Source organism: Camelus dromedarius, chromosome 3 (genome assembly GCF_036321535.1).
Source record: "Camelus dromedarius isolate mCamDro1 chromosome 3, mCamDro1.pat, whole genome shotgun sequence".
Lineage (NCBI taxonomy): Eukaryota > Metazoa > Chordata > Mammalia > Artiodactyla > Camelidae > Camelus > Camelus dromedarius.
In genome coordinates this window covers 114,564,850-114,582,378 of record NC_087438.1, presented here as the reverse complement: position 1 = coordinate 114,582,378, position 17,529 = coordinate 114,564,850, and the positions used below count along the sequence as shown (strand labels likewise).

The 17,529-nt window shown below is 37.0% G+C and overlaps 2 protein-coding genes across 4 annotated transcripts; both read right to left on the bottom strand.

Moving 5' to 3' along the window:
* Positions 1-1,194: 1,194 nt before the first annotated feature.
* LOC105093503 (olfactory receptor 2G2-like) lies at positions 1,195-2,171 on the bottom strand (the record flags this gene model as incomplete). Its single annotated transcript, XM_010985380.3, is given in 2 exon segments — positions 1,195-1,949; positions 1,952-2,171. Coding segments are annotated over 2 exon segments (975 nt in total), but the record flags the coding sequence as incomplete, so codon positions are not given.
* Positions 2,172-7,626: 5,455 nt separating this feature from the next.
* Positions 7,627-15,287, bottom strand: LOC105093487 (olfactory receptor 2G2). 3 transcript variants are annotated; one of them, XM_064484538.1, is made up of 4 exons: positions 14,454-15,287; positions 12,293-12,393; positions 8,403-8,476; positions 7,627-8,326 (listed from the first exon to the last, which is right to left on the bottom strand). In XM_064484538.1, the coding sequence occupies exons 1-3, from the start codon at positions 15,262-15,264 to the stop codon at positions 8,429-8,431; spliced, it is 960 nt and encodes a 319-aa protein (XP_064340608.1). In that variant the 5' UTR covers positions 15,265-15,287; the 3' UTR covers positions 7,627-8,326; positions 8,403-8,428. The 3 variants fall into 3 exon arrangements, 2 of the variants coding, with proteins under 2 accessions (XP_064340608.1, XP_064340609.1); XM_064484539.1 differs by having other exon boundaries at positions 7,627-8,322; XR_010380437.1 differs by lacking the exon at positions 7,627-8,326 and having other exon boundaries at positions 8,447-8,476; positions 11,811-12,393.
* Between the last annotated feature and the right edge of the window lie 2,242 nt (positions 15,288-17,529).

Genomic DNA, 17,529 nt, shown 5'->3' with positions numbered 1-17,529 from the left:
TATGCTCCCTCTGTACACACTTAGATGAGAGGTTTTCTCATGGAGGATGTTGAAATTTGTCAAATGCTGTTTCTGCATCTATTGACATGATCATGTAATTTTTATCCTTTCTTTTGTTAATGTGATATACCACGCTGATTGATTAGCAAACCATTCTCATGACCCTGGAGTTTTAATGATTTCTTGAGGAAGGCCTGTATCACTATGAACTCCCTCTTAAAACTGTTCTATTGCATCCCATAGATTTGGGAAAGTTATGTTTCCATTTTCATTTCTTTTGCAGTATTTTCTGATATTCTCTTTGATTTCATCATTGACCCATTAGTTTTTTTTTTTAATAGCATGTTGTTTTGTCTCCATGCATTTGTATTTTTCCCATTTTTTTCTGTAGCTGATTTCTAGTTTCATAGCATTGTAGTCAGATAAAGTGCTTTCATAATTTCTATCCTTTAAATTTGCTGAGGATTGTTTTGTGATTGTATGTGATCTATCCTGGAGATTGTTCCCTTTGCATTTAAAAAGAATGTGTGAATACCACAAAAAGAGGCAGACTCACAGATACAGAGAAGAAATTAGTGTTTACCAATGGGGACAGGGAAGGGGGCAGGGCAATATAGGGATAGAGGGTGAAAATGGGTTATTATGGGGTTTTACGAAATCATGTTTGTGAAACTTTTGACAACTTAAAGCACTAAAGAATTTAATGAATATTTCATTCAATAAATATTAAAAAAAAAAAACTTAAAACAAGCACACACAGAAGACAAGTAACAAAATGGCAGAAAGACCATACTTATCAATACTCACTTTAAATGTAAATGGAGTAAATGTTCCAATTAAAAGACACAGGGCGGCTAAATGGATTTGAAAAGAATACAAGACCCATCTATATAGGCAGTCTATTGGAGACTCACTTCAAATCTAAAGACACACACAGATTGAAAGAGGAAGAACATAAAACATTTTTCCATGCAAATGCAAATGAAAAGAAAGCCTGGTTAGCAATGCTCATATCAGAAAAAGTAGACTTTAAAATAGACCGTAGCAAAAGACAAAGAAGGGCATTGCATAATGATAAAGAGTTCAAACTGAAAAAAAAAAAATCATAAATATTTATGTTGCCAACATAGGAGCACTTAAACACATAAAGTAATACTAACAAACATAAAGGGAGAAATTAACATTTTTGGACAATCATGTAAGGTTTACCAGCAGAATCTTCCATAGAAACTTCCTTAGTGCCCCCTTAATGTCTTTGTTCCACAGAGTATAGATAAGAGGGCTGAGCATGGGAGTCACCACAGTGTAAAAGAGGGAGACAAACTTCCCCTGGTCCTTATATGTACTCTTGGCTGACTGAAGGTGCATGAACATTATGGTTCCATAGAAAATGATGACAACCATCACATGGGAGGAGCAGGTTCCAAACACTTTCTTTCTTCCAGTAGCTGACCTGATCTTCAAAACTGCCTGGGCAATGTAGCCATAAGAGACCAGGATCAAGGAGACAGGCACTATAAGGAAAAGGATACTGGCCACAAAGAGCTCAGCTTCATTGAAAGTTGTGTCCACACAAGCCAACTTAATAAGTACAGGAACCTCACAGATAAAATGATCCACTTGGTGATGCCCACAGAAAGGTAGCTGCAGGGGAAGTGTGGACTGGACCACGGTGGTGGCTACCCTGCTAAGCCATGACAAAGACGTCAGGGCCATGCAGAGATGGGGATGCATTAAGAGAGTGTAGTGAAGGGGGCGGCAGATGGCCACGTAGCGATCATAGGACATCACAGCCAGGAGGACACACTCAGTAGATCCAAGGGCAAGAGAAACGTAGAGCTGAACCACACAGCTGACATAGGTGATGGTTTTCATGGGATCCCACAAGTTTACCAGGAGCTGTGGAATAACGCTGCTGGTAAAGCAGAGGTCCAGGAAGGAGAGGTGAGAAAGAAATACATTGGTGTATGAAGCTTGGGTTCTAGATGAGATATCAGAATGATGGTGGTGTTCCCCAAAATGGTTAGTAAATACAAGATCAAGATGACCACAAATAGAACCTTCTGTAACTGAGGATAATCAGAAAACCCCAACAGGATAAAAGCTGTTACGTTGCCCTCGTTGGTACTCCTCGCCAACCCCACATGCAGAGTACGTTCCAGAAAGCCGAGTCACAGCTGAGAAAGATGATGTATTACATAAGGCCAAGTGAGTGACAATGTCATCTCCCCCAAAAGTATTATATGTTAAATGATTCGAAGCTATGTCGTTACATCTAGTGAACTCAATCTGTCTATTTTACTATTGTGTACATTCTAAATAAATGCAGTGCATGCTCCCTTAATGTCTTAGCTGTTTTCTGATGCTGTGCAAAGCACAGGAGAACAGACATTATTTTAAAAATCATCAAGCTATAGTAATCAAAGCAGTACGATACTGGCATAAAGAGACATCTAGATCAATGGAGCAGAATAGAGCGCCCAGAGATGAACACACACATACAGCCAGCTGATCTTGAAATAACAAAAAGCCCTGAGAAAACACAATGGGAGAAAGAAGTCTCCTCAATAAACAATGTTGGGAAAACTGAATATCCACCTGGAAAAGAATAAAATCGGACCCCTAACTTACACCATACACACAAATCAACTAAAAACGGATTAAAGACTTCAATGTATAATCTGAAACTAAAAACTTTCAGAAAAAAATTGAAGGAAAAGCTTCCTGGCATTGGTCTTGGCAATGATTTCATGGATATAACACCAAACCACATGCAACGAAAGCAAACATCTGGGGAATGGGAGAAAATATATAAAATCATATATCCAATAAGGGGTTAATATCCAGAATACGTAAGGGATTTAAATAAGTCAACAACAACAACAACAACAAAAGAGATAACCCAGTTAAAAAGTGGGCAAAGGACTTGCGTAGACATTTCTCCAAACAAGACATACAAATGTCCAACAGGCTTATGAAAAAGTGCTCAACATCAGTAATCAACGGGGTAATACAAACAAAAACCACAATGAGGTATCACCTCATACCTGTTAGGATGACTTATCGAAAACCAAAAAATAACATATGTTGGAGAAGTTGTGGAGAGATTAGAACACTTATACAGCGTTGATGGGGATGTAAAAGTGTGCAGCCATTATAAAAAACAGAATAATAGTTCTATAGAACTATCATATGACCCAACAATTCCACTTTTGGGGAAACATCCGAAAGAACTGAAATCAGGATCTTGAAGTGATGTCTTCATTCCTGTGTTCACTGCAGCATTATTCACAATAGCCAACTTAAGTGTCCATCTAAGGATGAATAAATAAAGATGTGGTATATTATTCAATCTTAATTGATGAACTATTATTAGACTATTGATTAAAAAATTATTCAGCCTTAAAAAGGAAATGAATCCTGCAATGCACAACACCATGGATGTACCTTGAGGACATTACACTAAGTGAAATAGGCCAGACACAAAAAGGACAAAATCTTCTAAGAGGTATGTAAAATAGTTAAACATAGAAACAGAAAATAAAACAGCCAGGGGGCAGGAAGAGGGAGAAATAGGGAGTCGTTCAATGGTTCTAAAATTGCAGCTATACAAGGTGATTAAGTTTGAGCGAGCTGCTGTCCAGCATACTGCTTATAGTTAACAGATATTGTATTGTGAACTTAACATTTGTTAAAAGAGTGCATATCATGTTAACTTTTCTTAGCCACACATTCACACAAAAAGCAAACTAACACAAAGAAGCTTTTGGACCTGAGGAATAAATTTATTACCTAGATTGTGATGGCAGTTATCACGGCTGCATACATATGTCCAAACTCATTGCATTGCATACATTAAAGAAACTGTGCATTTTTATATATCGGTTATACCTCAATAAAGCTGTTAAAAAATAGGCACTATAATCTGTTGTAGGAAATAAATTATACCAACATTTCCATCCAACTACATTTTCCCCCTTTATGTTGATGTCCTTCTGGTCAGAGGAAGGGAGAAACTTAGTTAATTTTAGAGAAAAAAAACCCTGAGGTTTATTTAAGCAATTTTCAGTAACAGGGTTTCAGTAAAACCATTCATCACACCAAAAGAGTGGAAATTAGTTTTAAGTTTACATTTTTGAAATATGCCAGATGCAATTGGTATTCATTAAAAATCAACTCCTCAGAGCTTATATGACTCAAAAGCATATGCGTATTTAGTAAGTGTTTAAGGCAACACTTGGATCTGTTTCTTATGACCAATCTCATGCTCCAGTTAATTCTATACTCTTTCTTCTTCCTTCCCTCAGTGTTTGTGTGCTTTTTAAAAGTTTCTGCATGTTCCTTTTTTCCAGAGACCCAGGGTCATGCAGGCTCCTAAAGCAGTTTTTAGAAGTGAAGTGCGACCCATGCAATTTTAGATTTCTTTTTTCTGTAATCATTTGCATTTTCATCATCAGCTCAAAGTTCGGGTACAAAATGTGATTCCTGTTTTGGAAGCAAGTCATTAAGGGGTTGTTTTATTTCCAGTGAGGGCATTGTATCTGATTTATGAAACAATACTTCTCAGGATGCTAGTAAGCACGGCTTCGTTATTTTTTAAAAAACCAGCTATTCCTTTATCCCCACAATTACCAAAGAAACCTCCTTCAGAAAAATATTACTTTACTACTGTACAAACTACAAAAATCTTTGTTCTTAATTATATAGGAACCTTGCTAGGGGATTCATGTATTTTTGAATTTGACGAAGTAGTGTATGTGTCTATTCACAACAGCTTGTGATATTCATGAAGTAAGGAGTCATATAAGATATTATTTTGCAGCCTCTAGCCATTAGTGTATTCAGCACAAATTAGCGTCTCAAAAATTATTCAGCAGACCACTCATATTATATGCATCATATTACACCACTTTCATTTTCCCTGGAGAAACTAACACGTCGCTAGTGAATTAGTAGATTGTAGGTATCTTATCAAATAAATGAGTGATCAGACCTTACCAACCTTCCCCAAAATTGGAAATGTCTCAAACGTGTATAATTCTGCCGTCTATTTGAATGTGGCTTTATCAAAAGCATTTATGTGAGGAGGAGGGCCTGTGGTAACCAGGAGTCATGGCCACACAGGGCTCTCTTCTTGATTTTGATGTACTTCACCTCAGTCTTGTAATTACAAAATGGAGACAATCTTCAATATCCTCATTATTAGTTTGTCCATTCCCCCCTATTCTTTCCCAGTAAGAAATATCATGTATTTTATGTTTATTATTCAAATAAATGTGTATCTTTTACTAAAGCAAATGTTTCCTTTTCAAAAAAAAAATTTAGTAAATACTATGCAGTATTAACTATTAGTAGTTCTGTCTTTGTCACTGCAGGTCAGTACCCTGCAAAATGTCCACCCGCCTCTTCACTGGTGAACTCCCAAATCACTGACTTTTTATTTGCATGGTAAACAATTGCTGTTTCAGTTTACCATCCATCCCCCTCATTCTGAACCTTGAAATCCTTCAGAGTAAACATGGATGAGTGAACTTACAGAGAAGAGCAGCAGTTCCAGGCACCTTCCAAAGGCGCATTGCAGAGTTCACAGTAATTAATTCCACTGATAGGTAACCACTGATCTAGGACCTACTTAGTAACAGCAAATTTTCTGAGCAAGCAAAACATCCTCATTGCTCATTAAGAATACCACACATTACTAAACATAGAAGGTTTGAAATAAGTTCTAAAAAAATATTTTTTAGGATATAAATATTGACATTGAATGCAGTATGCCCACTTCTCCCTTTAAAACTATTAGTTTAAGCACAAATAACAGAAAACTTGAAGTGAATACTATTCTAAACAAGAATAGTTCTAAAACTGTGGAATGCTTATAAGCAGACATTGCATATTCCTCATATCATGTGCTTGGTATGTTGAAATTTGACAAAATCACATGAACAGAGAGTGAAAGTCTCTTCTCTAAGCACCATTCTATACATGACTCATCTTGGAAAAACATAGTGTAAAATGTAGCCAGCCATACAAACTAAAATATCCTGCTGGGGATGCAGTCCATATAGAAGATGTCTCCATAGCTGGGAAGATTAGCTAGTTTCATAAATGAGTGACAAGGCTAAATGCCAAGTTAAGCTGGGCATGGTCCAGAGCAGAGATATCTTTCACTAGGGGAAGAAATGAATAGAAAGACTATATGGGAGTGAATATTCCAAATGTCCTCTATACCTTCCCACCAAATGATTACAGGATGAACACAAATTTTAAATTACCAACTTTGAATTCTCCATCTTACATTCTAAAAACCCAACTAAAACAGCACCCACATGGAAAAAAGAGATAATAAAATACAAAATGACTCTATTATATTCGGGAAAAGACAAGCCTAGATCACTCTCTACATCAAAAGATGATGGATAGATAAGAAACATAAAGTACTGAACCTGGGGTTTATGCATTTCAAAATCTATAATAAAAAAAATCAAAGGCAAAGAAAAATAAGAAAAGGAAAGGTCTCAAAGAAACAAAGTTAGATGAAGAACATACACTTGAAGGAGAATTTCTCCAAGAAACAGCGTAAATATGTAGAAAGTAAAAAGTATTTCTCCACACTCTCAAAGAATTTAAGACAACCTGCAGCTACTAAAACAAATGATTTAAATCAACAGCAGATTTTAAAAGAGAGGATGGCTGAACTATGTGAAAAACATTAAGGAAATCTGTAATGGTTACTTTCTAAGTTATATTTAGAAAGTAAGTGAAAAAAAGGTGATTAAGGAATATGCTTGAGTAACTTGCATAGAAAGCAATCAAAAGGGAAAAAAATAGTTATTAAGAAAGACAGACAAAGGACATGAAAAAATCAGAAACACAATATCCTAAAGTTCTCACAATAAATTTTCTTAACATCAAAAGCTCACAGTTTAACACTATGAAAGCTAATATTTAAGCTAAAGTAATCATTCTTACAGTTGCCTTATGAATATATATAACATAATCCACAATGAAGATATGTCACTGTTAGATTTTCAGACTCAAGTAAAATAAACACAGAAAAAGCAAACATGTTGGTAATACAAAGTTTATTTCATTGACCAGCTATTAAGCTTTAATGAAAACTTTGATTATGTATAGAATAGAATCCTTACGCATTATATCCTCTAACTTACTGCTGTAAAACTGCCATCAGTAAGTAGGAAATTAGGTGAAACAAGATGTCAAAATTTCAATTGGAGATTATTAAATGTATCATTTTTTTAATCCTAAGCATCAAAATATGAGAATTTTATAGTTAAATACTCTTTTTAAACAAGAAAAATAAGAAAAGAACAGGTAGTAAGTTAGAAAAATACCAGAATATAAAACTTGAAAAAAGTAACATTTTACATAAATTAACAAAATTAATTCTGAATAGTAATAAAACATCCCTTTAAAAACATAGAAAAGACTCTAATAGCATAATAAAGATAAAAATACAAAACTAACAAGTAGATAATTTTGGAAATATTTCAGAAACATCTTAATCAAGTTTACTTCACAAAGAAATTTTCAAAAAAACCCCAGCAAATTAACAAGTTATATTGTAAGTAATGTCTCCTTTATTACAAAACTGTAAAACATCTGTACTGCAAAATACCATCATTAAAGTTTTTAACTAAAGTAGAAATATATTTGTAAACAAAGACACATTTCTTCAAATACACAGACACATCATGGAAAGAATCAGGTTGTCTAGTTGGGATTCAATAACACATGCTAATAATTGTTCCTTCCACCAATACCTAACGAGTGTCTTCCAAGGTTCAACCAACCTTCCCTTCTAGATCCCTGACAAATGCTGACTGTGCTCCCTTGCAATTCTATTTCTTCTTTCTGTGCCCCCAGCACACTATGGTATATGGTCCACTGTACGAAGCTAGTTTTTGGATTTGGCAGCTGAAAAGATCTCCTGACATGGGCACTTTTGGTCCCTTTGTTTTGAGCCAATCCACCATGATGACATGGGACATCCCACTGGATAGGGTCCTCTACATCCTCGAAGGTAATGCTGTGTCCCTACAGCTACCTACCACCTTTAAAAACCATTGATTACCTGTACTACCCACCAAAAAATAAGGTACTCATAGTCGATGGTGTCTTGGCTTGTCACCCAGTCAGTGTTGTCACTTGCAGTCCAATCATCTATCCAAACAGCCATCTTCTGGGTGGTCTCATATTATACTGATTATTTGTGCCACCCTCAGAGAACAAGATGCATCTCCAGCCCGTCTACCTTAAAGTATGGAAAACTCCTGGGTGTTGTCATATCACACTGTGTCCAGCCTGACTGTAATAAAAAAAAACTTTGATGAAACCCCTCCCCCTGCTTTTGCTGAACATTCCCCTCAGCACCTCACACCCACCTGTTCATGGAATTCCAGCTCCAGTGTCACATCTCCAGTTTCCTCTCCTCAGCTGGCCCCATCAGGAACACCACCTGTATCAACAAATGTTGTAACTCTCATATTGTGCCTTCTTCTCTAACACTCACATTTTTTTCCCTCTTTGAAAATATCTGGCATCTATTATTTCACTGTGTGATTATAGGGCGGGAGTTCAAAGTGCTATCATAGTGTTGAGCCCATGAATTATTATTCTCCTTAAAATACCTTCTGGTATACTAATGTTGCTATACACCATTCAACTTTCTACTCTATTTTGGTAGATTCTTTTTTTTTTTTTTTTCATTTGTAACATCCAATAACAAAACACAAAAATTAGTTTATTTTTAAATAAAGGAAACACAACTTTCTTACAGAAATAGAAAAGAAACAACTCTAGGCTAAAGGTCACAAATATTGTCAGCCAACTACCTGTACCTTTAAAAAAACAACAAAAATTGCACTCAAAGAAAATTTTAAATTGAGCTCAAATGTCCTTTCAGAATAAGGAGATTACAGGATGTACCATGAGAGGAAGTAGCATGCCGTTATGAAAAACAAGCACTTTAATTGTCTATGGGGTCAATCAGCTCCAGAGCAGATCAGAAAACTGAGACTGCTATTAAATAAAGGGGTAGCAGAGTGGCAAGTGGAGAAGCGAGGCATATGCTAATCTTTTAGAAATGAATTTCTGGAAATTTATTTGTAGTCAAAAGTAAGACCAGTTGGTTGAGCAGATAATGTATATCTTGATATTATTCCCTTTTAAGTCAGTAAGATGGTCTCTAGACCTTGGCAAGATGTTTCAGAAATGTGTGTCACTGCAAAAATATTTGGGTCAGGGGACTGGTTTTTTTTTTTCCATTTTGAAGAATATAGAAAGCTTGCATTAAACCCATTTGTTGCTGCCTTTGAACAGGGAAGATATTAAGCATCAAAAAGGAAAAAGAAAGAAAGAAGGAAGGAAGGAAGAAAAAAAGGAGCCAAGGCAATTTTATGAGAAAGAAAATTTTGTGGAATAATCAGAGACAACATGAAAAGATTAATTTGAAATCCAGTCTTCACAAGTCTGTTTCTTTAATTTCATAGTTTGCTCTATCTGCAATAAAACATACAATCTAGTCAGACGAGATGAGATGCTGGTCTAATGACAGCAGCTGGTGTCTCCTGTCAATGTACCTGTTTCAGGACAAGAACATGAATTCTAGCCTCCGGAATTACTTCCTTGTCCACACTATCTCCAGCAGCCTGTGTCTTGAGAATAAATAAATAAGTGTTCAGTTTATGCTCCCAGAAGCACAGGAGCTATTCAAGAAAAAGCAAATGGGAACCAAATGAGAGGTTCCAAGAAAAGGAAGTATTCAGGATGTTGTAAAGTCTGACTTCACAGTGACTACCACCCGAACCAATGTCATTATGCCCAGAAAAATAATACCTTATCTTCTTCCCCTACCTGAAAGAGGATGCAAGAATGTTGAAACTATCTTTGGAAGTTTGGTGCACAAATGAAGTTTGATCTTCAGTTATGACTAAAAAGTTATCACAATGGCTACAAAGCTGCTTCTCTGGAAGATGAATCTCTCTGCAACAGCTCTAAAACATGTTGCTCCTGGTCCATGCAGTTTGTGGTACAACATGAAAATATCCATTCTGAATAGTGGAAAAATTAAATGTTTTCTAAACCAGGTCCTGGGGCTTGCACAGTAATGTATCAGAAGAAAGTGAGCTACCCCCCAGTGACCCCACTTCTTAAAAAAATTAACTTGAAAGAGAGAAACCTCATTGACTTACTTCCTCCATAACGAGATGGTTTATGCTAGGAAACAAACAACAGACTTTGTTAATGTGGCATCATCATGTCCCCAGAAGGGTACAAGAATTACATTTCCTCTATGGAAAACATGGGTCTCATTAAAATGTCCATAAGATCCCGGACCATGATCACGAAAAAATGCCTTGCAATCTTTCTTTCTCTTACTTTATGGATTTATGTAGTAAGATATCAGGAGCTTACCTTGGCACTTTCCAAAACATTTGCCAATTAAAATTCATCCTGATTACCCCTTTATAATTCTTGCATAAGGCAACAGAAAAATACTATCATTCAGTAATTACAGAGAATTCAGAGAAATTACAGTAATTCAGAAAAATAACCTCATGAGTAAATTTCTTGAATAATTGGCCCAGAATATCAAGGTGGCTGAAGACTGAGTTCCAATCGAACAACAAATATCAGGCATTGTTGTACTGCTCTGTTCTCACTATAGTAAAATGCCACTTTGAATTTTTGAGCAAATTAATCATGTTCTTATTTCTCTTTTCTACCCTTAGAGTACTTCACATGTTCTATAGAAGAAAAAAATTAATTGCTGCTTTATTGTCATTCAGAATTGGAGAGCCCCCATTTTTCCTTGATTATCTAAGTCTGATCCTGCTTACCAAAAATTTCCAGATTCCACATCCTGCATATTAAGTTGTTTTATACTGGTCTCAGCCTATCAACAGTTAACACTGTGACTGGACCAGAAATTATAGTAGTTACAATGCTTGCAAAACACCCTTCAGTGGGGTGGGGAGGATATAGCTCAGTGATAGAGTGCATGCTTAGCATGCATGAGGTCCTGGGTTCAATTCCAAGTACCTCCATAAATAAATAAATTTAAAAAAAAACCCTAATAGCTTCCCCCTCAAAAGAAATAAAAATAAGTAAAAATTAAAAACAAATTAAAACCTTCAGCAATCGTCAGTAAACTTTGGGGAAAAAAAGCTTTATTACTGACAAGACCTGAAAATTACACAACACACCCGGGGCCACATGATGCGGTGGGGGGAGGGGACAGCAGTGGGCCTGAGGTTCTACTCTTGTTAGGCGCAAGGTTGGAGACCTAGGATTTCTTGGATTCACACTTTTTTTAATTGAGGTATAGTCAGCTTGTAAGTTGTGTCAATTTCTGATGTACAGCAGAATTCTTCAGTCATACATGAACATACATATATTCATTTTCACATTTCTTTTCTCCGTAAGTTACAAGATACTGAATATATTTCCCTGTGCTATACAGTATACGCTTGTTTATCTATTTTATATACACCAGTCAGCATCTGCAAATCTCAAACTCCCAATTTATCCCTTCCCACACCCCTCCCCTCTGGCAACCACAAGTCTGTATTCTACGTTTGTGAGTCTGTTTCTGTTTTATATATGTTCATTTGCCATTTTTTTTTTTTTTAGATTCCACGTATGAGTGACATCATATGGTATTTTTCTTTCTCTTTCTGGCTTACTTCACTTAGAATGACATTCTCCAGGGACATCCATGTTGCTGCAAATGGCATTATTTTATCATTTTTCCTGGCTAAGTAGTATTACATTGTAAATATATACCACACCTTCTTTATCCAGTCATCTGTTGATGGACATTCAGGTTGTTTCCATGTCTTGGCTATTGTAAATAGTGCTGCTATGAACATTGGGGTGCAGGTGTCTTTTTGAATTAGGATTCCCTCTGGATATCTGTGGATTTTTGAAGGACAGCCATTCTGATTGGCGTGAGATGATACTTCATTGTAGTTTTGATTTGCGCTTCTCTGATAATTAGTGATACTGAACATTTTTTCATGTGCCTATTAGTCATTTATACGTCTTCATTGGAGAATTGCTTCTTGTTTAGGTCTTCTGTCCATTTTTGGATTGGGTTGTTTGTTCAGTTCACTCTTTGTTGGTGAATTTAAAACATTAGAGCCAGAATTTGAAGTGCCAGAAGATTTGGGGAAAAAAATCCAACCAGGAGCCCAAAATGTCAGTTACTGAAATGAACTAAAATCTCTAAAACAAAGGCGCCTCAGTGGGAGAAGGTGGCCTGATTCATTACCTTGTCAAGTGGCTGGCAACGTGTCTGTTGAAGAGAGCCATCTTTGAGGTGGATTCCCCATTGAAATGGATCCCCCATTGAATCAAACCGCAAATCAGGCACTCACATTACAAAAGAGAAAAAGAAAAAACCTGTCAGTGCGTGTGCTCCATAAACTGATTTTCTTTTCCTACATATTTTTCTAGATTATTAAGCCCCAGTTTACTTGGAGTTCAGAGATGTTTGTGCTCTCCTCAGCATGAGGGAGAACATTCTATTTCCAACCATATCCTGCTATGTGTATATATATAAATCTTCTAATAATTTTTTTTTTAAATGTCCTCCCTGTCACTTAAAATATATCACTTGAAAACTATTTGGCTTCTGTTATAAGCTGTCAGCCCCTTTAAAACTCACTCATGGATTCTTTCCCTTCTTATACACATATTAACATATTTGTGATTTAGCAAGTAACAATATAAACTCTTTCCTCTTTCTTCAGGGTGGGGTGCTACTGCCTAGATGATGTTGTTTAGCAACCACATCAGTTTAATATCAAAAATCCAAATATAATAAAAACACATAACCATTAATATTATCACTTCTTGGAGACAGATTTGATTCTACAGTCAATATGCTGAAAGTGAGGGTTTTTCCCCCTAATGTCTTCTATTGTTTGCCAATAGATACCATCACAGAGGGAAAATCTCCCAATCGACTGAGTTGGACCATTAGCATACAAAAGTGTGGGTGCTGTTTTGTTCACATCTGCATCTTCAATGCCTCAGTAATTGTTAATAAACAAATGCATTTCATAAAGGAGATAAGACAAACATAAGATCCATGATGCACTAAAAATTGCATGTACCTAGCAACATCCAAAATGATAAAAGGTATAAGGGAAGACGTATTTAATTCACTTAAATAAATATCTTCTGTCTAGTAAGGAGATCATCTTAGAAGTGCACTGGTGGTAGAAAATTAAAATGGAAAGAAATGGTTAGACTAGAGAGATAGCTAAAAGGTAAAATCCACAGGATTGTGTCTAGGTTACGTACAGCAGGCGAAATAGGAGACGGGAGTTGGGATGATGTATGTTCCATTTTGTGATACTGGGAATAGCGGGGGGAAAAAAAACAAAATCGGGGAGCTTTTGATTTAGTTTGGATGTGGTGATTTGAGGTTGTTTTAATACACCCAGGTGGAGAAGTGAAATACATAGTTGAACATAGACTATGAAATATCCGTGTTGGAACAGAAATCTGGGAGTCACCTGTGTAAAGACTTTAAACTGCGATGACTCCAAAAACCTACTAAGGAAAGAAATGCAAAAAATCAGAAACTTGCAAGCAGGAGGGAAAACGCAGCAATAGAGGTGAGCTCAGTGTATAATGGGACTCACTCAGGGGAACTTCCCACAAGCTGAGGGGTCCTGGAATCCATGGCTAGTTGAAAGAATAATGCCACTGACATTTATGTTTTGCTCTTTCTTTTATGAGCAACAGGTCAAAATATCTCTATCTCTGCAAAAGAAAAATTACACTTATACCCATATAGCATATGGTTATACCTATTAAATAAATTGATTTTATGAATAAACTTTATACACAATAAAACATCTAGAATAATCTAATTTTAGTTTGGGTTGCTCAATATTATGCAGCCCAGTTTATAGATAACATACAGGTTATGCAAATTGTACAGGTCACACAGATGTTATGTGGTGGAATGGGTATTCAAACTCAGGTCCGTCCAACTGGAAAATTCAAACTCTGTTTACAATTTTTTCTACTAAAACTCACTTATAAAATTATGAACATGAGCAAATCATTTACTGAGTCATTATCCATTAATCAGTCTAAATAACTCTCTTCTAAATGTCTTTTAATAATCATGTCCCACTGAATCATAAAGTTATCCTCAGAATTTTTTTTCCTTTTTTAAAATATTTCGGAGGGAGGGAAGTAATTAGGCTTATTTATTTGTGTGTTTGTTTAATAGAGGTACTGGGGATTGAACCCAGGACCTCGGGCATGCTAGGCATGCACTTTACCACTGAGCTATACCCTCCCCCTCCTCAGAATTTTTTTCAGTGCTGCCTTCACTTCCTTATTTCTCAGAGTATAGATAAGGGGGTTAAGTATGGGGGTCACCACAGTGTAGAAGAGGGACACAGACTTACCCTGGTCCTTGGATCTCCTCTTGACTGGCTGCAGATACATGAAGATAATGGTTCCATAGAAGACGATCACAACCGTCAGGTGGGAGGAGCAGGTTCCAAATGCTTTACGTCGTCCAATGGCTGACTTTATCTTTAGAACTGCTTGGGTGATGTGCCCGTAGGATATCAGGATGAGTGACAAGGGCACCACCAGGAATAAGACGCTAGCCACAAAGAGCTCTGCCTGGTTGAAGGTGGTGTCCACACAAGCCAACTTGATGAGCACAGGAACCTCACAGAAGAAATGATCCACATGGCGATGCCCACAGAAGGGCAGCTGCAGGGTGAGAGTGGACTGTATGAGGGTGGTTGCCAGACCACTGAGCCACGCCATAGATGCCAGGATGTGACAGAGCCGAGGGTGCATGACAAAGGTGTAATGCAGAGGACGACAGACTGCGACATAGTGATCATAGGACATCACAGCCAAAAGGACACACTCTGTGGATCCCAGGGCAAGGGAGACATAGAGCTGAACCACACAGCCTCCATACGTGATAGACTTATCTGGACCCCCCAGGTTGACTAGAAGCTGAGGAATAATACTGCTGGTGAAGCAAAGGTCCAGTAATGAGAGATGGGAGAGGAAAAAGTACATGGGATTGTGGAGTTTAGAGTCCAAGAGGGATACTAGGATGATGGCAGCATTGCCGAGGAGTGTCATGAGGTAAAGGGACATGATTACCCCAAAGAGAACCAGCTCCAACTGAGGTCGGTCAGAAAAACCTACCAGAATGAACCCAGAGAAGGTGCTGTCATTAGTCCATGGCATTACTCTTACTTTGATTACTCACTCCAGAGTGATTAAATCACATTAAACAGAAACTGCAAGGATTTTATGTCAACTCCCTGGCAGTTAAGATCTGGATGTTGAGAAGTAAGTTTGTAAACAGTTAAAGAGAAAAGGTCAAAGCAGAGAACACTGGTGTGCGATATCGTTGATTATCTCATGAAGTGGCATTCCTGGTCTCACTGATCACAGGTTTTCCATCTACCTTGGGGATGAAATAAAAGTTAAAATGCATTAACGCTGAGATTTTTCACACCTTTTCCTCAATATAATTTTTTATATAAAGGTAATGGAATTTCACAGGAAATACAGGAATTACAAACACCATAGTACATTCTCACAGTCTACCAAATGGATACATAAATAAGGCAGGAATGTGATAAAACATGTGCGAATATGCATCTTATGATCAGTGTAAGCGGTTCACTGTGAGGATGCAGAGTTGGGAGAGGAATCTGTAGAGGAGAAGGTTTGGACTGTATTCACCTTGCTCTTAAAGAGATGAGAAGGAGAGCAATCCAAGACCAAAGAATTTCTTGATAGTAAGAAACAAATATAGAAATGGAGAGTACATGGTAGGGTTTTATTTAAAAAAGGAAAAAGAAACTAAATTGGAAGCATGATTATTTCATATATTAACTACGCCACATAACAAGATACGATACTTACAAGGTAAATTTGAGTCACTTCTTTAAGGAACACAAACATCAGTAGATATCATTTGGATAGCATAGGCCTTGTAGGAGGGTTTTGGTTTTGTTTGAATTTTCCTTTTCAAGATAAATATGCCTGCACAGTATCGAATAACTTAAAACCAAAGAAACTCCAGTCCAGAAACTCTGTACACAGCCAATGTAAAGTGGACAATCACAATTAGAGACTGAATGTCATATCAATAGAATGCAAGAAATGCTGCAGAGGGCTCAGTGAAAATCATTAACATTTAACTCCCAACAGGATATTGAGACAACAAACAGGAAGAAGCTAAGATTACTGAAGTTTTACATATGATGAAATAAGGAGATTAAGTAGTTAAAAACCATGTGCATCCATTTAGTTCCAAGACAGCTGAAGCCGGGAAGAATCAGACTGATCATTTCTACAATTGAGAACCATTGTCTCGACATTCTTCTTGTCTTTAAGACTTTAACCCAGAGTCCCACTCAATCTGTGACACATTAACACTAGCTACTCATTTGACACCATACACAATTTACAGTATCTAACGTCCCACATGCATGTGCCAAAAAGAAGAGTTGCCCAGCTTAGATTTACGTTCCTTCCACTGCAGTAGACTGCATGGGTATCACTGCGCCCACCTAAGACTAACTGTACGATTAATACTGTCACATATAGTCCCTGAGTTAACGAGTTCCCTTGTGATGTGATTAACTCCAGGGATTCTGGGCAACAGGAGCCAGCGACAAAGGGCAAACAAATTAACACTGGAGGACAAAAATGAGGCCAGGGGAGGTCAAGCAGCTGGCCTGCTGGCCACAGAGCCAAGTGCAATGAAAATTAAAGTTCCACTAATGGGGACCTCTTCCAATTGAATTTTGTGATTTTCTTTCCACTTCTCCTGTCCTTTTCTCTTGACTTTATGTATATGGAGTGGTTGCGGGGGTAGGAAAGAGAGAAATTGTTATAATTACGCAAACACAAAAATACACTAAGTGAGAATAAAAATATTTTGCAACTTAGAGTAGAGGACACTGTTCAGCAGGTAGATGCCTGAATACCTGGAGGGACCCTCAACAGGAGGAAACCACATGTTCTCAATGAATCTTTTTTTCCTCAGTTATAGGGAGCACAGAGGATATGGGCCCAAGGGTAAAGAAGCTGCTTTTCTGACAATGTTGCCATCCATCCCTAATATATGACACAAAGAAAGATTAAACAGAAAAACATCTACAACAAAAATGAAATAAAAATAGCTGATAAAAAATAATGATGCCAGTCCTACAGTTTATGGAACTAAGTTAAGAAAAAGACTTTCCTAGAATCAAAACATGATACCTCAAAATTCCCCTCCTGAAAACTACCATAGGCAATCTGGAAAAAAAAAATGCTCCTTGACTTTTTTATAGCTTTATATTGATGTAAATGATTACTAAATGGCAAAAACACTATAGAGTATAGACCCCTGGATGTGTTCTAGAAATTTAAAATATATGCTGATATTTCAGTACAACGTTCCATATTAAGGATAAATGCTAATGATTTTTACAGACTAGTGAGAAAAGTCAG